Source organism: Bubalus kerabau, chromosome 21 (assembly GCF_029407905.1).
Source record: "Bubalus kerabau isolate K-KA32 ecotype Philippines breed swamp buffalo chromosome 21, PCC_UOA_SB_1v2, whole genome shotgun sequence".
In the NCBI taxonomy this organism is placed as follows: domain Eukaryota; kingdom Metazoa; phylum Chordata; class Mammalia; order Artiodactyla; family Bovidae; genus Bubalus; species Bubalus kerabau.
The window spans coordinates 49,852,906-49,875,666 of NC_073644.1; the positions used below are offsets into that span (position 1 = coordinate 49,852,906).

Below are 22,761 nucleotides of genomic sequence, written 5' to 3' on the forward strand. Positions count from 1 at the left end.
GTATATACAGTAACATTTCCTAAATATCTTCTGGGTCTAAAGCTAGGAATGATATTCAATGCTTCCTTTTCCTCAGGCTACAGTATCATAGGATTCAATTTTGAATCTGATAATGGAGGCACTTTTGTTGCACAATAGCCCACAAAGGAAATGAAGGAAGTAGAAAACAGGCAGATTATTGAAGCAGAGACAAATGAGATGCCTCGGTTAGAGGCTCAGTTCTGGGCTTCCTTTCTTTGGTAGACAGAAATTAATTGAGCATCTAATTGTGTCCATTTCAGGGGCACATTACCTTTTACAGTTTAAATTGACCATTGGTGGTGGCCCTGTGCTTAGTCTTTTTATCCAGAAGACAGTTTTCTATGTTCATTTGAATGACATGAGTAGAAGATGTTACAGATCTGACAGACTTTATACTTTTAATTAACACATTTATAAGATGACATTCTGTGTTTCAAGTAATTACATATCTTAAATAGTTAATACTAGGTATTTGCATAGAGTTTTCTTAGCTCTCTTTTCTGCTCTTAACAAATTCTGAATTTCCATCAAACTTATCTCAAAGAAAAAGTAGTGATTTTATTTTAAGGCCTGGGCACCTCAAGTATAAGCTGTTTCACAATGTGCATAGAAAGAAAGCCATTTTTGCAGCAACCCATGATCAAAGAATTCTAAGTTACTGAGCCACAGCGTGTCTTTAAGTCCCCATTATCTGCTGTAGAGAGCAAGACTACTTGCCAGACTTTGTGATTCCAGCCTAAAACCCTAGAAATACTCTTGACTGGAGTTGAGACAGCTACCGTTTTCCAGGAATGTAGTAAAACTTTGCGGAGCCACCTCTGACAGGTCGTTTATAGTCTTTCAAGAATATGGTCAACATTGCTCAGATCAGCTCAGGATCCGGAAGTCCCTCCATTCCAAAAGTTAGAACTTTGCCTTCCTATTCATCTTGGTATACCAGGATTTCACTAAGTCAGTGATTCACTGATTAAGTGACTCTGCAGGGATTCTAAAAGGAATTTGAGGGAAATTATTCTAACAAATCCTTCAGCTCATTTGGTGAGGGCAGCTGTGAAACCCAAGGCTCTCCATATGTGTGTGGATAACTGGATCCCTAGATTTCTCTGCCTTAGTGTATATGTACATGAAAGGCATCTGTATATTCAGTGTATAGGCATGCAAGGTCAGGGGACCAGGGACTAGGAAGTGTAGTGTGGAGGAGGAGACGCCTGTGGGTGCCTTTGTCTGGATCTTTCCCTCCTAGTGCATGGAACATACCCAAGGCCAGCATCAGTGTCAGGACATTACCCACTCTCGTACCTACTGATGCAGAAGAGGGGAGAGACCCTGATATTAGAGTGGCTCATCTGCCAAGGTGATGATGGAATTTCTTAGCATAGAAATTTTTTGATCTGTGAACAGTAGAATCCAGCCTATTGGGTTTCCTTGCTTTGTACTTGCCAAAGTATTAAACAATTCAGAAACCTCTGGATAAAAAGAAAAAAATTGAGTTGCTGTACCCTCATCCCATTCCTTGGAGAAGGCGATGGCATCCCACTCCAGTACTTTTGCCTGGAAAATCCCATGGATGGAGGAGCCTGGTAGGCTGCAGTCCATGGGGTCGCGAAGAGTCAGACACGACTGAGTGACTTCCCTTTCACTTTTCACTTTTATGCATTGGAGAAGGAAATGGCAAGCCACTCTAGTGTTCTTGCCTGGAGAATCCCAGAGATGGGGGAGCCTGGTGGGCTGCCATCTATGGGGTCACACAGAGTCGGACACGACTGAAGTGACTTAGCAGCAGCATCCCATTCCTTTACCCAGAGGTATCTAAGTTCTTCACCAAAGCACAGAAATACACATCCACACTCTTTCACTCATAGAAAAAGAAAGGGAAAAAAAATTAGATAGGTAGATACCTTTTCACCTTACATATGTCTTGGGCTTCCGTGGTAGCTCAGACGGTAAAGCGTCTGCCTGCAATGCGGGAGACCCCGGTTTGATCCCTGGGTCAAGAAGAGACCCTGAAGAAGGAAATGACAACCCACTCCAGTACTCTTGCCTGGAAAATAGGCTACAGTCCATGAGGTCGCAAAAAGTCAGACACAACAGAGTGACTTCACTTTCACTTTCACTACATATGTCTTAGAATTAGGTAGATCTGCATTTGCTTACATACAGAGGTGTTCAAGACATATTATTAAATGGAGGGAAAAGGCCAAACAATATACACAAAATGATTCCATTTTTGCAAATTTAAAAGAGTATTTGCAAAAATGGACTCATTGATGTATTGATATATATATTGATATATTCAGAACAATTACATGAGAAATTAGCAATAGTGATTGGGTGGAAAGCTAAACGTTTCTTTTTAAACTTTTTGTATTAACTGAAGTTTTTCTTTGTCCAATTTAAACATTACCTTTATGTTTTAAAAAGTTATTTATTTATTTTTGGTTGCGTTGAGTCCTCGTTGCTGCACGAAGCCTTTCTCTAGTTGAGGCGAGTGGGGACTACTCTTCATTGAGGTGAGAGGGCTTCTCATTTCAGTTTCTCTTGTTGCAGAGCACAGGCTCTAGGGCACGGGCTTCAGTACTAGTGGTGTCCCACAGTATGTGGAATCTTCCTGGACCAGGGATCGAACCTGTGTGCCCTGCGTTGGCAGGCAGATTCTTAACCACTGTACCACCAGGGAAGTCCAAACACTACCTTTAATTCAAACTTTCTTTCTACTTGGGAGTGGACAGACAGTATGTGGGTGGGGAGAAAACACTATGTCTTCAAAATCTTTCCTTGTCAGTGTATATAGATCTGCTTTGTTCTTTGTATTGAAGTGATCCTTGGTAAGCCCATATCATGATTTAGGTAACCTCTAATGGACATTTTCTGTGGGTGTGTGTGCGTGCTCCATCATGTCCGACTCTACGTGACCCCATGGACTGTAACTTGCCAGGCTTCTCTGCCCATGGAATTTTCTAGGCAAGAATACTGCAGCAGGTTGTCATTTCCTACTCCATGGGCTCTTCCTGACCCAGGGATCGAACCTAAATCTTTTGTATCTCCTACATTGGCAGGTGGATTCTTTACCACTAGTGTTTTAAATATTTCTAATTTCAGAGGAGAATGTGCATAATGCTTTATTAAATATCCTTGAACATTAATTATTTTGCACATGTGAACCATTCCTGTAATACAGTGTAATCTTGCATGAATGGTGAGGTGTGGAATTGTGAGTTGGTGGGCATGTGTTTCATTTTGCTCTAGTTTATATTCCTACCAATTGTATCTGAGTACATACTGTTTCATACCTTGCCTGCTCTGAATATTAGCTGGGTAAAATCTTAAAAATTTCTGCATTAAAAATTTTTGAGATTCTTTTTGAAAGAAGCTAATATTTTTGTCCAGATACACTGAAGAAATACTAATAACACTTAAGGTGGTTTCTTCAATTTTCTGTGCATGGCAAGCTTTTTGATACAACCAAAAAGAAAACATATGAAGGGAATATCTGCTTAGATGATTTTGTGTGTTCTTTTCTTTCTGGGGACTCTATCTTGTAGTCACGTTGACTCAGCAAGTTTGTTACAGCCAATTCATCAGAACAAGTAAAGGAGCATCGTTGCCACATTCTAAGATATGGCCCGGCTCTGCCATCAGGGCAGTAGGGAGACCCTCATAATCGTGTGGGTGATAAGCAGCACCCCATTTACATTTTGAATAACTTCAGAATATTACGTGAAATCATTTGTATTTCCAGCCATATCATTTATTTTATATTACTAAAAAATTATTCAGATTATTTACATTCATTTTAGCCTTTTTCTCCCTACCTCTCCCTGTTTTTATGTATTTTAAGACAGCTTTGTTGAGATATAATTCACATACCATGCAACTCACCCATTTTAAATGTACAGTTCTATGGCTTTTAAGGACAGAGGGTGAGAGCTAAGGGGTGCAGAGTTTCTTCGGGGAGTAATGAAGATATTTTAAGATTATTATAGTCATTGTGGTATAAATCTGTAAATAAACATGGGCTCTACCCAGGTGAGCACCTTTAGGAAATTCAGGGCTACCAGCCAAAGCCAGAGCAGTGCGTGTCATACTGAGGAGCACAAGCAAAACACCCCTGACTGTCTTTTCTAAGCATTTTAGTCATAAGAGAACATGAGTGCATGTTTAGGAAGAAGCTCGTACTTCCAGAGTGTAGCATGGAGGGACTCTGAACTCTATGAACAAAGTAACTAATAGCTGTTGCTGCTGCTGCTGCTGCTAAGTTGCTTCAGTCGTGTCCGACTCTGTGCGACCCCATAGACAGCAGCCCACCAGGCTCCCCCATCCCTGGGATTCTCCAGGCAAGAACACTGGAGTGGGTTGCCATTTCCTTCTCTAGTGCGTGAAAGTGAAAAGTGAAAGTGAAGTTGCTCAGTCATATCTGACTCTTTGCGACCCCATGGATTGCAGCCTACCAGGCTCCTCCGTCCATGGGATTTTCCAGGCAAGAGTACTGGAATGGGGTGCCATTGCCTTCTCCAAATAGCTGTTGAGTACCCACCGAACACTGACCCTGATGCTGGCAGAACACCCACAGTTTCGCAAAACACTGCCCAGGTAGAAATGGTCACAGTCGGTGTCCAGTGCAGTCCCTCTGGGGATGTTTGTGGCTTTCATGGCTCTTTAATTCAGATCCTTTTGTTCTCAAAAATCTTTTCTTACAAATGAAACAGATGAGCTTCAGGTACAGCAGGACTGTGACTTTTCTGGAGTTAAAGGCATAATTCCCTATGAGATACACTTCTCTCGGTGCAGCAGAGTGACTAATTAACTGAGGCCTGGCCAGTAGTTGCTCTGAAATGGTCACTAAAATTGTAAGATTCAGTTTGAGGACCTGTAAGGGACACCATCTGTTACTAATGTGAGGTCAGCCAAGAATTACTGGTAACCATAGTTGTTTGATTTTGGCAAATTTGGTACACCATTTTTGACAAAACAGCAATTTCTCTTTGGTCTCGTGAATGTGCAGGGGTGGGAATGGACATTGATGAGTAGGGGTTAATGCAGGGGGGGAATTGATGGAGGGAAGGTCATTGGCCTGGGAGCCAGAGACCTAGGTTCTGAGTCAAACCCTCAAGTGTGAGTTTGAGAATGTGGACATTTAGAAACATATTCCATCAATCTTGCTTGTTTAATATGCAGTTTTAGTTTTTATTTTGCAAGCTTGATTTGAACTGAATTTTATGCTGATCATCTTTATTATGTAAACAGTCCTTCGGAACTACCCAAATTTTATAAAGGACCCCAATGCTGGGAAAGATCAAGGGCAAGAAGAGAAGGAGGGGACAGAGGATGAAATGGTTGGATGGCATCACCGACTTAATGGATTTAAGTCTGAGCGAACATCAGGAGATAGTGAAGGACAAGGAAGCCTGGCGTACTCTAGTCTGTGGGCTCTCTGAGAGTCAAATACAATTTAGCCACTAAAGAGCAAAATTCATGAGGTGCTTCCCCTCCTCATACACTAGATGGCACTATAGGTGAGGCAAATCAATTTACCAAAAAAGAGCCTTGGATAACCAAGACTAATTTTGGTAAATTAGAAAAGCTTAGCACTACAGGATACTTCTATTTTCTGGGAAACAGAGGAGTTACCTTGAGAAGCCTTAAGATAGCAACCCTCTAAGACACTGAAATTATGCCCACAGACTAGAAAGCAGTGGGAGCAGATAATTGAATGAAGATATTATGAAATAGCTGCTTTATACCTAAGCTCTTACTTTGATATGAACTTTTTGGGGGGAGGGGAGAAATTACATACTGTGAAATAAAAGTAATCACAAGAAATAAATGTAAATTCCATTCACATAATGTTAAAAAATGTGAAAGCCTAAACCTAGAGTCTGTTATACAGAGTTAAGAGAAAAACAAATATCAGATATATGTATTAAGTTAGCTACTCAGTCGTGTCCGAGTCTTAGTGACCCCATGGACTGTAGCCCACCAGGCTCCTCTGTCCATGGAATTCTCCGGGCAAGAATACTGGAGTGGGTTGTCATTCCCTTCTCCAGGGGATCTTCCCAACCCAGGGATAGAACCCAGGTCTCCTGCATTGCAGGCAGACTCTTTACTGACTGAGCCACCAGGGAAGCCAAAAATATTTACTCATGATCACATTTTAATGAACTTAAGAGTCTATTACTAAGAGAATAAATAAACATTATGTGATACATTCTTTTTTTAATTTAACTTTTTTGTGTGTGTTAGTCCTTCAGTCGTGTCCGACTCTTTGCAACCCCACAAACTAACCTGCCAGGCTTCTCTGTCCATGGAATTCTCCAGGCATATATATATAATATGTATATGTACACGATATCTAAACGATATACTCTAGAAGAATAGTACTGATGAACCCATCTACAGGGAAGAAATGGAGACACAGACCTAGAGAATGGACTTGTGGACCCAGCTGGGGATGGAGGGGCCAGGAGAAATCGAGAAAGTAACATTGACATCTGTTCACCATCATGTGTGAAATAGAAAACTAACAGGAAACTGCTCTATAACACAGAGAGCCCAGCCTGGTGCTCTGTGACGACCTCGAGGGGTGGAATGGGGAGAGAGAGAGGCTTTAGAGAGGGGATATGTATAAAATTATGACGAATTCATATTGATGTATGGCAGCAACCACCACAGCATTGTAAAGCAATTATCCTCCAATAAAAAAGTTAATTATCCTCCAATAAAAGCAATGCTCTTTCAATAAAAAAGCCCTTCCTCGTTAGTATAGTGGTGAGTATCTGCACCTGTCATGTGGGAGATGGGAGTTTGATTCCCCGACAGGGAGGCTGTATACGTTTAAAGGACTTCCCTGTAGCTCAAACAGTAAAGAACCTGCCTGTGATGCAGGAGACCAGGGTTCAATCCCTGGGTTGGGAAGATCCTCTGGAGAAGGCAATGGCAATCCACTCCAGTGTTCTTGCCTGGAGAATTCCATGGACAGAGAAGCCTGGTGGGTTAGTTTGTAGGGTCGCAAAGAGTCGGACATGACTGAGGGACTAACATACACACAAAAGTTAAAAGAAGAACGTATCAAACAATGTTTATTCATTCTCTTAGTAATAGACTCTCCAGTTCTTTAAAATGTGATCGTGAGTAAATATTTATGAATATTAAAAAACGTGAAAACTATCTACAGTGTATTTTTAAGGATGTATGGTAGGCTTCCCTGATAGCTCAGTTGGTAAAGAATCCTGCAATGCAGGAGACCCTGGTTCGATTCCTGAGTCAGGAAGATCCCCTGGAGAAGGGAAAGGCTACCCACTCCAGTATTCTGGCCTGGAGAATTCCATGGACTGTATAGTCCACGGAGTTGCAAAGAGTTGGACACGACTGAGTGATGTTCACTTTCACATAGTTGGTAAAACCATAAAGAGAAAGGCAATGCTGAGCATAAAAATTGGGATGCAAGTTACCTCTGGTGGGAGGAGGGGAAACGTCTGAAAGGAACAGTGAGGGGCTTTCTAAGACACAGAACGTGCTCTGGGCTCTAACCAGGGTGAAGCCTGTTATTATTATTATTATTAAAAAGGAATGGATGTTATTGGAGAAGGAAATGGCAACCCACTCCAGTATACTTGCCTGGAAAATCCCATGGACAGAGGAGCCTGGTGGGCTACAGTCCATGGAGTTGCAAAGAGTCAGACATGACTTAGCAACCGACTACACATATGAATTATATATTTCATAATAACAGATAAAAATGTAGCAAAGATTACTGTAATTCCCTTCTTGATTCTTTCTTTTTTAATTTAATTTTATTTTTTTTAAATTTTATTTTATTTTTAAACTTTACAATATTGTATTGGTTTTGCCATATATCAAAATGAATCTGCCACAGGTATACATGTGTTCCCCATCCTGAACCCTCCTCCCTCCTCCCTCCCCATACCATCCCTCTGGGTCGTCCCAGTGCACCAGCCCCAAGCATCCAGTATCGTGCATCGAACCTGGACTGGCGATTCGTTTCATATATGATAAAAATATGGAATGCTTCACGAATTTGCGTGTCATCCTTGTGCAGGGGCCATGCTAATCTTCTCTGTATCGTTACAATTTTAGTATATGTGCTGCCGAAGCGAGCACCCTTCTTGATTCTTTATCTTGCCTTGATAAGTTGCTTTCCAGTTTTTTAACTCCCCCTGATGCTACAGATTTCTTTAAGGACAGAGGGGGAGATGTACCCAGGGTCATTTTTAAAGGATGGCCTGTCATGCCATCTCTTAATGTTATCAGATCTGTCCCTGAGGGCAAATTTGGATTTTAGAAACAGTTAAAGCTGCTAATAAAGTGTGTTCTTAAATTTGGTGAGGCCCAACTTCAAACAAGAGGGCTCTCCAACAGCTGAGGGGTGATTAAGTTATGATGCTTTCTGTGCAGTCATTAAAACTTTTAATAACTGGGAAAAATATTTGCAAAGTATTTCTATGGAAAAAAACACAGCTTATCAAAACACATGAGAAGCCTATTTTGTAAGAAGATGGAAAGAATGTAACCAAAATATCTTATTTTTTTTTCTTGTGCATTTATGCATTGGTCCAGTTTTCTACAGGGCTGCATATTATTTTTGTAAATGTGGGCTAGGAGAAGATGAAGTGAAGTGAAGTCGCTCAGTCGTGTCTGACTGCTTGTGACCCCATGGACTGTAGCCCACCAGGCTCCACCGTCCATGGGATTTTCCAGGCAAGAGTACTGGAGTGGGTTGCCATTTCCTTCTCCAGGGGATCTTCGCGACGACCCAGAGATCAAACTCAGGTCTCCTGCATTGCAGGCAGATGCTTTACCACCTGAGGTAACAGGGATGAATCTACATTGAAGGTGATTTTAAAAGAAGAATTTCAGAAATGTTTTGAGCAATAGAATAAAAGCATGACCTACTAAGGTGACTACTTTGAAGAGTGACTCCGTTTAAATATATTGAGTTGGCCAAAAATTTCCTTCAATTGTAAAATAAAAATAAAAGACGTATTTTTCATTTTCACCAGGAACTTTACTGAACAATGTACTCACTGTTTTCTTCCACTACCTTCTGCCATTTTCCAGACAACTTCATAATTCCATATTCCCAAAAATTTTTCTCTTTTTGAGCAAAGAACTCTTCTAGGCGCTTTTTACAGTTCTAGGGAATTGAATTTTTTTCCATTAAGCGAATTTTGTAAAGACCAAAATAAATGGAAATCCAAAGGTACAATGTCTGGTGAATACATTGGATGAATCAGAACTTCCCAGCCAAACTCTAAAAGTTTTTGCCTGGTCATGAGAGAAATATGTGCTCTTTTGTTATCTTGATGGAAGATTATGTGTTTTCTGTTGACTGATGCCGGATACTTTTTGTTGAATGCTGTTTTCAGTTGGTCTAATTTGGAGCAGTACTTGTTGAAATTAATTGTTAGGTTTTTGGCAAGGAGCTCTTAATAAAGGACTCCCTTCCGATCCCACCGTATACACAAAAGCACCTTCTTTGGTTGAAGACTGGCCTTTGGTATGGTAGAGGGTGGTTCATTTCACTTGCCCCACGATCTCTTCCGTTCTACGTTATTGTACAGTATCCACTTTTCATTGCCCGTCACAATCTGTTTTTTAAAATGGACAGTTTTCATTACATTTAAGTAGAGAATCGCATGCAGAAATATGGTCAAGAAGGTTTTTTTTCCACTTGACTTATGTGGAACCCAATCATCAAAGTGATGAACATAACCAAGCTGGTGCAAATCATTTCCAATGCTTGATTTGGATATTTTGAGTGTATCAGCTGTCTCCTGTGTGATATTACATTGATAGTTCCCAGTTAAAGTCTTGATTTGATCTCTGTCAGCTTCAACTGGTCTACTTGACTGTGGACCATCATCTAGCAAAAACTCCATGAAGCACTTTTGACATGTTTTTTCACCTTCTTCAAACACTTCAAAAATCTTTTTTTGTGTGTTTCAGTTGAGTATTTATCTTTCTCAAAATAATAAAGCATAAAATGCCAAAAATGTTGCTTTTTACTTCCATCTTCAATATTAAAATGGCTACACAAAAATTCACCAATTTTGATGCTTTTTTAAAAAGTTGCACACTGATATGACTGCTGTTAAAATACAGTCGGAAAATTGTTTCCAATGAAGTTAAAGACAACTGAGTGCTATTTAGATCCGTTTTACAGGGAAAAAAAAGAATGAACTTTTTGGCCAACCCAGTATTAGATCTGATATTTTTGTTTAAAAATCAATTCATATTAAAAAAAGATTTTTTTTTTTAAAGAGCAGTTTTAGGTTCACAGCAAAATTGAGTGGAAAGTTCAGAGAATTCCCATATATCTCCCACCTCACATGTCCACAACTCCAGCATCATCAATATCTTGCATCAGATGAATCTACATTGACACGTCTTTATTACTCAGAGTACATAGCTTGCATTGCATTAAAAGTCACTTTATGCACACCCTATTGATTTTGACAATGTGGCTACCTTGGTAGTGTCATGTAGAATAGTTCACCGCTCTGAAAGCCTCTGTGTTCTGTCTCCCTCTCTCTCCCCACCACTGATCTTATTGTCTTCATAGTTTTGCTTTTTTTTCCAGAATGTCACATAGGTGAAATCACACAGTATGAAACTGTTGATATAAATAATCAATAAACAACCTAAAATAGGAATGAAGTGAAAGTGTCAGTTGCTCAGTCATGTCCGACTCTGTGACCCCATGGACTGTAGCCCTCCAGGCTCCTCTGTCCATGGGTTTTTCCAGGCAAGAATGTTGGAGTGGATTGCCATTTCCTTCTCCAGGGGATCCTCCTAACTCAGGGATCGAATCCGGATCTGCATTGCAGGCAGATTCTTTACTGTGTGAGCCACCTGGCCCATCCCATAATAAAAGTAGAGAAGTTTTATTTGAGCCAAACCAAGGACTATAGCCTGGGAGACACAGATTCAAGAAGCATTTGAATTATGTTCTGCAGGATCAAAATGGGACAGGCTTTTAAAGGCAAAAACTGGAAGGTTACAACTAGTTATATGAGCTGTTTATCAAGAATTATAATTGGAGCTGGCAAGAAGTAAGTGTGCTTGTGGACTAAGGATTGGTTGGGGTCCACATGGTTGCAGCTGCTAGCAGTTTGAGGATAGCTAGTGGTGGTGTTGAGTCTGATACTGTTCAGAAATTCAAGTTCTTAGTAATGTAGAACCTGTCTGAAATCACATTCACAATGGCCACCAGGCTCCATGTTGGATGCTTGAACTACAGTTACTCCATTTTGATTTTTAAAAGCATTCTTTTCTTTAATGGTTAAAGCAGATGTACAATTTACATTTGATAGGCTACAGACTGGCTATTCTAGACTATGTGTTAGTCAGAATGACTTCTCCATAACTCAGTATTTGAAAGTTTCTTCCATTGTTACCTTTTCAGATTGGCTTCTTTCACTCAGTAATATGCATGTTTCCTTCATGCCTTAATATATTTTTTTAAAATACTGTCTGATATTCTATTGTGTAGATGTGGTGCACTTTATTGATTCACATACTCAAATAGGGTATTTTGATTGTTTCTGGCAATTATGAATAAAGCTGCATGGGCAGCTTCAGAGTGAAAGTTTGTGTGTAGATGTGTTTTTAACTCTTTGGAGTAAATACCAAGGAGCATGACAGCTGGATCATATGGTAAGAGTATGTTTAGTTTTGTAAGAAACCAACAAACTGTCTTCCAAAGTGGCCGTACCATTCTGCATTCCCACCATCAGTGAATGAGAGTTCCCATGGCTTCGCATCTTCATCAGTATGTGGTGGTGGTAGTGTTTTGGATTTTCACCATTCCAATAGGTGTGCAGTGCTATCTTGTTTTAATTTGCCACTCCTTGATGACATATGTTGTTGAGCATCTTTTCATATATTTGTTTAGACCATCCATATATCTTCTTTTGTGAGGTATTTGTTCATTTCTTTTGCCCATTTTCAATTGTATTTTTTGTTTTCTTATTGTTGAGTTTTAGGAGCTCTTTGTATATTTTTAATATAGTTCTTTATCAGATGTGTCATTTGTAAATATTTTCTCCCAGTTTAAATCACTACTTTTTGTGTTAAATATTTTATTATGTCAAGGATTATAATTTTCCTTTAATCTCCTTTTCTTTTAGACTTCTGGGGACTTTGGCTTTATTTATTTTATCCTGAATTCAAAGAAAAAAGTTTAAATAAATAGCAACAAAGTGTGTATAAACTGGGTGATAAAATGCAAATTAATTTTTTTTTAAAGCAAAAATTATCTCTGAATGGCAGAAAACAAATTTTGGTTGAAAAGGTAGTTCAGTTCAGTCACTCAGTTGTGTCCGACTCTTTGCAACCCCATGAATTGCAGCACGCCAGGCCTCCCTGTCCATCACCAACTCCCGGAGTTCATTCAAACACACGTCCATCTAGTCGGTGATGCCATCCAGCCATCTCATCCTCTGTCGTCCCCTTCTCCTCCTGCCCCCAATCCCTCCCAGCATCAGAGTCTTTTCCAACGAGTCAACTCTTTGCATGAAGTGGCCAAAGTACTGGAGTTTCAGCTTTAGCATCATTCCTTCCCAAGAACACCCAGACTGATCTCCTTTACAATGGACTGGTTGGATCTCCTTGCAGTCCAAGGGACTCTCAAGAGTCTTCTCCAACACCACAGTTCAAAAGCATCAATTCTTTGGGGCTCAGCTTTCTTCACAGTCCAACTCTCACATCCATACATGACCACAGGAAAAACCAAGCCTTGACTAGATGGACCTCTGTTGGCAAAGTAATGTCTCTGCTTTTGAATATGCTATCTAGGTTGGTCATAACTTTCCTTCCAAGGAGTAAGTGTCTTTTAATTTCATGGCTGCAGTCACCATCTACAGTGATTTTGGAGCCCCAGAAAATAAAGTCTGACACTGTTTCCACTGTTTCCCCATCTATTTCCCAAGAAGTGATGGGACCAGATGCCATGATATTAGTTTTCTGAATGTTGAACTGTAAGCCAGCTTTTTCACTCTCCTCTTTCACGTTCATCAAGAGGCTTTTTAGTTCTTCACTTTCTGCCATAAGGGTGGTATCATCTGCATATCTGAGGTTATTGATATTTCTCCTGTCAATCTTGAGTCCAGCTTGTGCTTCTTCCAGCCCAGCGTTTCTCATGATGTACCCTGCATGTAAGTTAAATAAGCAGGGTGACAATATATAGCCTTGACGTACTCCTTTTCCTATTTGGAACCAGTCTGTTGTTCCATGTCCAGTTTAACTGTTGCTTCCTGACCTGCATATAAGTTTCTTAAGAGGCCTGTCAGGTGGTCTGGTATTCCCATCTCTTTGAGAATTTTCCACAGTTTATTGTGATCCATACAGTCAAAGGCTTTGGCATAGTCAATAAAGCAGAAATAGACGTTTTTCTGGAACTTTCTTGCTTTTTCCATGATCCAGCGGATGTTGGCAATTTGATCTCTGGTTCCTCTGCCTTTTCTAAAACCAGCTTGAACTTCTGGAAGTTCACGGTTCACATATTGCTGAAGCCTGGCTTGGAGAATTTTGAGCATTACTTTATTAGCATGTGAGATGAGTGCAATTGTGCGGTAGTTTGAGCATTCTTTGGCATTGCCTTTCTTTGGGATTGGAATGAAGGTTTACTATGATTCCTTCACAGGATCTTAGAAATACAAGTTTCTTCGTTTTCTGTATTTCCTGGCAATCTGAATAAAAACATATCACCTTAAGCAACAAAACTTTATTTGAATCATTTTGGGTGGATATCTTTATAAAATAGTGTTTTACTTGCTTGCTGCTGCTGCTGCTAAGGCGCTTCAGTCGTGTCCGACTCTGTGCAACCCCAGAGACGGCAGCCCACCAGGCTCCGCCGTCCTTGGGATTCTCCAGGCAAGAACACTGGAGTGGGTTGCCATTTCCTTCTCCACTGCATGAAAAGTGAAAGTGAAGTCGCTCAGTCATGTCCAACTCTATGCGACTCCATGCCTACCAGGCTCCTCTGTCCATGGGATTTTCCAGGCAAGAGTACTGGAGTGGGGTGCCATTGCCTTTTCCGTTTACTTGCCTACATAAACATTATGTTCAAAATATTGAACTTAACTGACTTTGAATAATAAGAGAACAGTGTATTCAAGAAACAAGAATGATATGTTTTGAAAAAGGAACGATCATAGCATAAGAACAAGGTCTTGGAAGTTAAAAATATTTTTGGCTAAATAAATTCTGTAGAATTATTTAAAGACAAGGCCAAAGAAGTTGTCCAGAAAATAGAAAAAAAAGAGACCAAAAAATGGGACACGTATAGGGGGAAAAAATTTTGTAAAACATGCATACGGGTACTTAAAAATCAAATAGTACTATATTTTATCCCTTTTTAAGTTTCTTTTTCATTGTGATAAAATACACATTACATAAATTTTACCATTTTAAACTATTTTTTAAAAGGTTTATTTATTTGTTCATTTTTGGCAGTACTGGGTCTTCACTGCTGCCTGTGGGCTTTCTTCAGTTGCAGCAAGTCGGGGCTACTCTTTGCTGAGGTGTGTAGGCTTCTCAGTGCAGTGGCCTCCCCTGTGCAGACCACAGGTTTCCATAGTTGCAGGTCATGGGCTCTAGAGCATAGGCTGAATAGTTGTGGTGCTAAGGCTTAGTTGTCCCTCAGCATCTGGGATCCTCTCAGACCAGGAGTTGAACCTGTGTCCCCTGCATTGCCAGGCGGATTCTTAACCACTAGACCACCAGGAAAGCAAAGGTACATGGAGATGTGGTTGAGAATTTGCATGGCTGAAAGTGTCTTTGTTCTATTTAAAAATGTGGTCATTTGAAAGGGCATAAGGAAAAAGCAAGAGAGTTCCAGAAAAACATCTATTTCTGCTTTATTGACTATGTCAAAGCCTTTGACTATGTGGATCATAATAATCTGTGGAAAATTCTAAAAGAGATGGGAATACCAGACCACCTGATCTGCCTCTTGAAAATCTGTATGCAGGTCAGAAAGCAACAGTTAGAACTGGACATGGAACAACAGACTGGTTCCAAATAGGAAAAGGAGTACGTCAAGGCTGTATATTGTCACCCTGCTTATTTAACTTCTATGCAGAGTACATCATGAGAAACACTGGACTGGAAGAAACACAAGCTGAAATCAAGATTGCCAAGAGAAATATCAATCACCTCAGATATGCAGATGACACCACCCTTATGCAGAAAGTGAAGAGGAACTAAAAAGCCTCTTGATGAAAGTGAAAGAGGAGAGTGAAAAAGTCGGCTTAAAGCTCAACATTCAGAAAACGAAGATCATGGCATCCGGTCCCATCACTTCTTGGGAAATAGATGGGGAAACAGTGGAAACAGTGTCAGACTTTATTTTCTGGGGCTCCAAAATCACTGTAGATGGTGACTGCAGCCATGAGATTAAAATACGCTTACTCCTTGGAAGGAAAGTTATGACCAACCTAGATAGCATATTCAAAAGCAGAGACATTACTTTGCCAACAAAGGTCCGTCTAGTCAAGGCTATGGTTTTTCCAGTGGTCATGTATGGATGTGAGAGTTGGACTGTAAAGAAAGCTGAGCACCGAAGAATTGATGCTTTTGAACTGTGGTGTTGGAGAAGACTCTTGAGAGTCCCTTGGACTGCAAGGAGATCCCACCAGTCCATTCTAAAGGAGATCAGTCCTGGGTGTTCTTGGGAAGGAATGATGCTAAAGCTGAAACTCCAGTCCTTTGGCCACCTCATGCGAAGAGCTAAGACTCTGATGCTGGGAGGGATTGGGGGCAGGAGGAGAAGGGGGCGACAGAGGATGAGATGGCTGGATGGCATCACCGACTAGATGGACGTGTGTTTGAATGAACTCCGGGAGTTGGTGATGGACAGGGAGGCCTGGTGTGCTGCGATTCATGGGGTCGCCAAGAGTCAGACATGACTGAGCGACTGAACTGAACTGAACCTTCTTATTCCTGGTCCTTTGAAGGTAAAGGATCTTTTCTTCTCAGGAAACTTTTAGAATCTTTTTAACTCTGGTGTTCTGAAATTACACAATTTCGTTCATGCCTGCCTTTTTTCATTCACTGGGCTTGCTGTTGTCAAACCAGACATTCTCATGCTTCCATTCTAAAATAAAATGTCTTTTATTATTTCATTGATACATTATTCCCCTATGCTTTCTCCAATTTATTTTTAAGAACCTCTATTAATGGGGTATAACCTGGATTGATTTTTTAAGATTTTTTCCCCTATAGTGTCCCATTTTTTGGTCTCTCTTTTTTTTTTTTTTCCTATTTTCTGGGAAGTTTTCTTGGCGTTGTCTTTAAACCATTCTACAGAATTTATTTAGACAATAATATTTTTAACTTCCAAGAGCTTGTTCTTATTTTCTGTTCCTTTTTCAAAAGAGTTGGCTTAAGACTAAATATTAAAAAATCTAAGGTCATGGCATCTGGCCACATTACTGCATTGCAGATAGAAGGGGAAAAGGTGGAAGTAGTGAGACATTTCCTCTTCTTGGGTTCCAAAATCACTGGGGACGATGACTGTAGCCATGAAATCAGAAGATGATTGCTTCTTGGCAAGAAAGCCATGACAAACCTAGATAGTGTGTTGAAAAGCAGAGACATTACTCTACCAGCAAAGATCCGGATAGTCAAGGCCATGGTTTTCCCAGTGGTCACATACGGTTGTGAGAACTGGACCATAAAGAAGACAATGCCAAAGAATTGAGCCTTTGAACAGTGGTGCTGGAGAAGACTCCTGAAAGTCCCTTGGACAGCAAGGGGATCAAACCAATCATAAGGGAGATCAACCCTAAATATTTACTGGGAGGACTGATGCTGAAGCTGAAGCTCCAGTATTTTGGTCATCTGATGTGAACAAACGACTCATTGGGAAAGTACCTGATGCTAGAAAGATTGAGAGCAGAAGGAGAAGAGATTGTCAGTGGATGAGATGGCTGGACGGCATCACTGATGCAATGAACATGAACTTGGGCAAACTCTGGGCGATGGTGAGGCCTGGCATGCTGCAGTCCATGGGGTCGCAAAGAGTCGGACACGATTGGGCGACTGAACAACAACAATGCATGTTTCAGTTTTATTACATTAATTTTTAGAAAGTTTGGATGAATGCCTCAAAAGTTTCTATGTGTCATCATCGTGTTTGTGCCTAGATTTTATGATATAATTTGGGCCACTCAGGCCTTTCTTGGTTTTATCCATTTCTTACCTGTGTTCTCTTTAGATAAAGGTAAGCATTTTCAAATAACGGAAGTATTAGTGAAGGTAAATATTTTATGAATACATTTTAAGAGAATGTAAGATACCAGATATCTTATGTGCATATGGATAATGCATATTAATACTATGAATAAAAGTACAGCTTCATTCAGTTTGAATAAGGACATTGTTATTTGGGAATGCCCCCTTTATTGTCCCTGCTACTCAAGAGGATATTCTAAATGCCCGGGTGGGGTTCTCCCAAGTGGTTTGTTGGAACTTATCTCCACAATTTTTTAAAAATTTATTTTTAATTGAAGGATAATTGATTTACAGTAATGTGTTGGTTTCTACCAAGCATCATCTCCATGTTTGTGAAGGGTCTGGGTGGGATTCTGGGTGAATTTAAGGGTTTCCCTGGTGGCTCAGTGGTAAAGAATCTGCCTGCCAATGCAGGAGATGCAGGTTTGATCTCTGAGTCTTAAATATCCCCTGGAGAAGGAAGTAGCAACCCACTCCAGTATTTTTGCCTGGGAAATCTCATGGATGGAGGAGCCTGGCCAACTACAGTCCATAGGGTTGCAAAAGAGTTTATCTTTTAACATCACTTTCCTTCACCTGGTTCAAATAAATGTGTGTGTATTTGTTCCTTTGCAGTGATAAGCAATAAAATGCCAATTAGTTTGGCAGTAAGAAGTGAACTAGTCAAGTGCAATCCCAATTGAGATCATTGTACCTTCAGTTTACAATTGAGGAGGCAGCTCTGAGAAGAAAATAACAATGGAAAAACAACTTTATATATCCTTAGAGACCCCAAACTGTCTTGCAGCCTTTAAGTTATGCTTCTTGCTTTTGACAGGTTACAATTACCTTCAAGAGTTTACTGCTATAGAAGGAATGTTGTATTTCATTGTTATCCATCTGCATTTTCTTTTTTGTTCACAGTGCGAGATGAGGACAGAAGCACGACGAAAAAATCTTCTGATTTTGATTTTGCATTACTTAACACAAGAAGGGTATGTTGCACTACAGATATTTACAGAGATGATTCCTCTCTTTCTCTGACCTCTGCCTTTCCAGATACACACTTTTAAAAGCAATTAATAACTGTATTTTTTAGACCAGTTTTTGATTTACTGAAAAATTGAGCAGAAATTTCTGGTATATGGGTGAGAACTCCCATATATCAGCAGTTTCCCACCGTGCCTAGTGACCCCTGTTACAACTTAGATCGATGGGTACGTTTATTGCACTTGGTGAGTCAATATTGATGTATTATTATTGAAGTCTGTAGTTTACGTCAGAGTTCACTTTGTGTCATATAGTTCTACGAGTTTTGACAAAGGCATGATGTCACAACTCCACCCTTATAGTATCATGCAGAATAGCTTCTCTGCTCTAAAAATCTCTTGTGCCCTACCTATCAATGCCCCCACCCCACCTCCAGCAACCCAGACACCTATTTTTATTGTCTCATTTGTCTAGATATTTTTCACATTGTGCATTAAAAAAAATTTTATTAACAAAGCTACCCAGTTCATGGGATACTTGCCCTTTCCCAATCAGGTTTGAAGATGGTGTAGGCCTTTTAATAAGATTTCTGAAGTCCCATTGCTGGCACACAAAGATAACTTTCTTACTCCTCAGTTTTCCTTGCCTCAAAATAAAGGTTTTGCATTTACCTGGATAACTTGTACTCAACTCTCTTTCCTGAGGAAATTGGGAAGCATTTGAGTTTGGCCACCTACCTCATTTAAAAATGTGCAAGCATTGGAGAAGGAAATGGCAACCCACTCCAGTACTCCTGCCTGGAGAATTCCATGGACAGAGGAACCTGGCGGGCTACAGTCCATGGGGTCACACAACTGTGCAACTAGAAAAAAAATGTGCGAGCACTTATAATGAAGACTGCTGGTATGCTGGGTCCGGGAGAGGAAGAGAGACTGCAAGATATCTGAAGGGTCCTCTTTTTAATTAATTTTTTATTTTATTTTGGCTGTTGCACTGCACGGCATGTGGGATCTTAGTTCCCCAACAAGGGATCAAACCCTCGCCCCCTGCATTGGAAACTCAGAGTCTTAACCACTGGTCCACCAGGGAAGTTCCTGAAGGCTACTGTTTAGAGTTTCCTTTCCTTTTAAAATTTTCAGCCTGGAAGAAAATATTCAGGTTTCAGGATTAATAGGGCTGAAAACTTTTCAGTTAAAGCAGTGGTTCTCAACCCAGAGAACCACTGAAAAGATATTTGACAACATCTGGAGTCCTTCTGAGTGGTGTACCGGTATCTAGTGGGAAGAGGCCGGGATGCTGCTGAACACCCTTCAGAGGCACAGGACAACCCCAAATGTCAATCACACCCCGATGGAGAAAGCTTTCCTTAGAGCACAAAGAACCAGCCGGCTGCTGGTATTTTCCCAAAAGACTGAATGAGCATCTCTTCCTCCGATAAATGTTGTAGCTGTCCGTGAAATAGGAGATCTATTGTAGCTGAGAGTCTAGTAACCCTCGTGTTGAGGTAGGAAGGCAAGCTGGAGGGTAGGAGGTGGCTGGGACGGAAGTGAGAGCTGATGCTTGTTTCTCTGATCTGTGCCAGCAGCAGCTGTTTTAAATAAATCTAGCGCCCTCCCAAGGGGAGTGACCATTCTGGAGACCTTGAGGACTTTTTCTTTTAAGCTCTAAGGGAAGTAGTATTAGGGTCCCCCTTTTACATTTGAAGAAATTGAGGCTTAGGGGCATCTAGGAACTTGCTGGAAATCTCCTGGCTCTAAGTGGGGGCACTTTGCAGGCCTGTCTCACCCCCAAAGTCTTTGAGGATCTGATTCCTCTGCTCTGGTGTGGAAGACTTGTTTTTGTTTGAGGATTACCTCAGGAAAATCAAAATGTATGTGTGGCATATTTTTTGCGTTAAAAAAAAATAGATGGCTTTTAAAAGTCAGAAAATGAAATCTCTGCAACTGTAGTGAAGCATTCTTTTGTTATTGAAAGATTTGAATTTTTATCATGGAGGCTTTTTTTTTTTTGGCCAAAATTTCAAAGGCATCCTTTTTGGTGATGGATTATAACACAGCATTTTTGAAAAACTTTTTATCTTATATTGGAGTAGAGCCGATTAACAAAGTTGTGAGAGTTTTAGGTGAGCATCGAAGGGGACTCAGCCCTATGTTATACATATCTCCAGTCTCCCCAAACTCCTCTCCCCTCCAGGGCACCACATAACACTGAGCAGAGTTCCATGTGCCATACAGTAGTTCCTTGTTGGTTATCCATTTTAAATATAGCAGTGTGTACACGTTCATCCCAAACTCCCAAATTATCCCTCTCCCCCTCCCTGCTAGCAGCCATAAGTTCATTCACTAAGTCGACAACAGCATTTAAAAATTCTTTTTGTTTACTTATTTGTTTTTGGCTGCATTGGGTCTTTGTTGCTTTGGGAGGGCTTTCTCTAGTTGCTGCAAGCAAGGGCTCCTCTTTGTTACAGTCCGTGGGCTTTTCACAGAAGTGGCTTCTCTTGTTGCAGAGGCGGCTTCGGCTGTTGCACTACACGGGCCCAGAGTGGTGCACAGGCTGTGTTGCTCCGTGGCACGTGGAATCTTCCCGGAGCAGGGATCAAACCTGAGTCCCTTGCATTGGCAGGCAGATTCTTTTTTTTTTTTTTTTTTTTGGCAGGCAGATTCTTATCCCATTGTGCTCCCAGGGAAGTCCCAGCAATTTTTTTAACAGCACTTTTGAACAAACTTTGTTACTGAGTAATACGATTTCTCCCCTGGACTGACCACATTAGATCTTCAATTACAAAATGTGGCCTTTCTCATAATACCTTACATCAAAATTTTGGAAATGGCCTTTTTTCTCATGGTAAACATGATGAACATGGTAAACATCACTGCAGATGGTGACTGCAGCCGTGAAATTAAAAGACGCTTACTCCTTGAAAGGAAAGTTATGACCAACCTAGAGAGCATATTCAAAAGCAGAGACATTACTTTGCCAACAAAGATCCATCTAGTCAAGGCTATGGTTTTTCCAGTGGTCATGTATGGATGTGAGAGTTGGACTGTGAAGAAAGCTGAGCACTGAAGAATTGATGCTTTTGAGCTGTGGTTTTGGAGACTCTTGAGAGTCCCTTGGGCTGCAAGGAGATCCAGCCTAGATCCTAGAGATCAGTTCTGGGTGTTCATTGGAAGGACTCATGTTGAAGCTGAAACTCCAATACTTTGGCCACCTGATGGGAAGAGCTGACTCATTTGAAAAGACCCTGGTGCTGGGAAAGATTGAAGGCAAGAGGAGAAAGGGACGACAGAGGAAGAGATGGTTGGATGGCATCACCAACTAGGTGATGGACATGAGTTTGGGTTAACCCCAGAAGTTGGTGATGGACAGGGAGGCCTGGCATGCTGCAGTTCATGGGGTCACAAAGCATCGAACACGACTGAGCAACTGAACTTAACTGAAACATGATGAACTGCGTCATGTTTAACATTAGATCTTCATGTCATTGAAGATCTAATGTCAGTCCAGGAGAGAAGAGCAATTGACGAACCAGGCAGTCTGCATGTGGGCAGTGGGTTGGTCTGCACTTTTCACCATTCATTGATGGAAAGCACTTCTAAGGGCAGCGTAGTGCCAAGTGTCTGCTCTAAAACCGGGGCTGGCGGGTTGGTGTGGTAGAAAGGGCTTTCAGGGTAGAAACACAGACTCAGCAGCCAGTATTGTTGTTGTTCAGTCGCTAAGTCATGTCCGACTCTTTGTCACCTATGGGCTGCAGCACGCCAGACTTCCCTGTCCTTCACTGTCTCTGGAGTTTGCTCAAACTCATGTCCACTGAGTCAGTGATGCAATCCAACCATCTCGTCCTCTGTCACTCCCTTCTCCTGATGCCCTCAGTCTTTCCCAGCATCAGGGTCTTTTCCAATGAGTCAGCTCTTCGCATCAGGTGGACAGAATATTGGAGCTTCAGCTTCAGCATCAATCCTTCCAATGAATATTCAGGGTTTATTTCCTTTAGGAATGACTGGATTGACTGGTTTGATCAACTTGTGTCCAAGAGACTCTCAAGAACCTTCTCCAGCACCACAATTCGAAAGCATCAGTTCTTCAGTGCTCAGGCTTTTTTATTATCCAAGTCTCACATCACGACTGAAAAAACCATGGCTCTGACTATAGGACCTTTGTCGGCAAAGCGATGTCTGCTTTTTAATACTCTGTCTAGGTTTGTCATAGCTTTTCTTCCAGGAGCAAGCTTTTTTTAATTTCATGGCTTTAGTCACCGTCCGCAGTGATTTTGGAGCCCAAGAAAATAAAATATGCCACTGTTTCCACTTTTCCCCCATTTATTTGCCATGAAGTGATGGGAGCAGATGACATCATCTTGGTTTTTTGAATGTTGACTTTTAAGCCAGCTTTCTCACTCTCCTCTTTCACCTTGATCAAGAGGTTCTGCCTTGATGGAGGAGCCAATCTGCCTTGGTTCAAATGCCCACTCTATTCTTTGCTAACCAGTGACCTTGGGCAATCTACTTACTTTCTTTG

General features: G+C 40.9%; 1 protein-coding gene and 1 non-coding gene across 6 annotated transcripts in view; one reads left to right on the forward strand and one right to left on the reverse strand.

Annotated features, from left to right (window-relative positions):
- Positions 1 to 22,761, forward strand: part of KATNAL2 (katanin catalytic subunit A1 like 2) — a 113,179-nt gene that overhangs the window by 36,856 nt on the left and 53,562 nt on the right. For all 5 annotated transcript variants that reach the window (XM_055559119.1, XM_055559121.1, XM_055559120.1 and 2 more), the window contains exon 2: positions 18,178 to 18,248. In XM_055559119.1, coding sequence (XP_055415094.1) covers positions 18,178 to 18,248 — 71 coding nt within the window. The remainder of the gene's footprint in view (positions 1 to 18,177; positions 18,249 to 22,761) is intronic.
- LOC129636348 (U6 spliceosomal RNA) lies at positions 8,033 to 8,139 on the reverse strand. Its single transcript, XR_008706889.1, has one exon. It is a non-coding gene; the product is annotated as a U6 spliceosomal RNA (small nuclear RNA).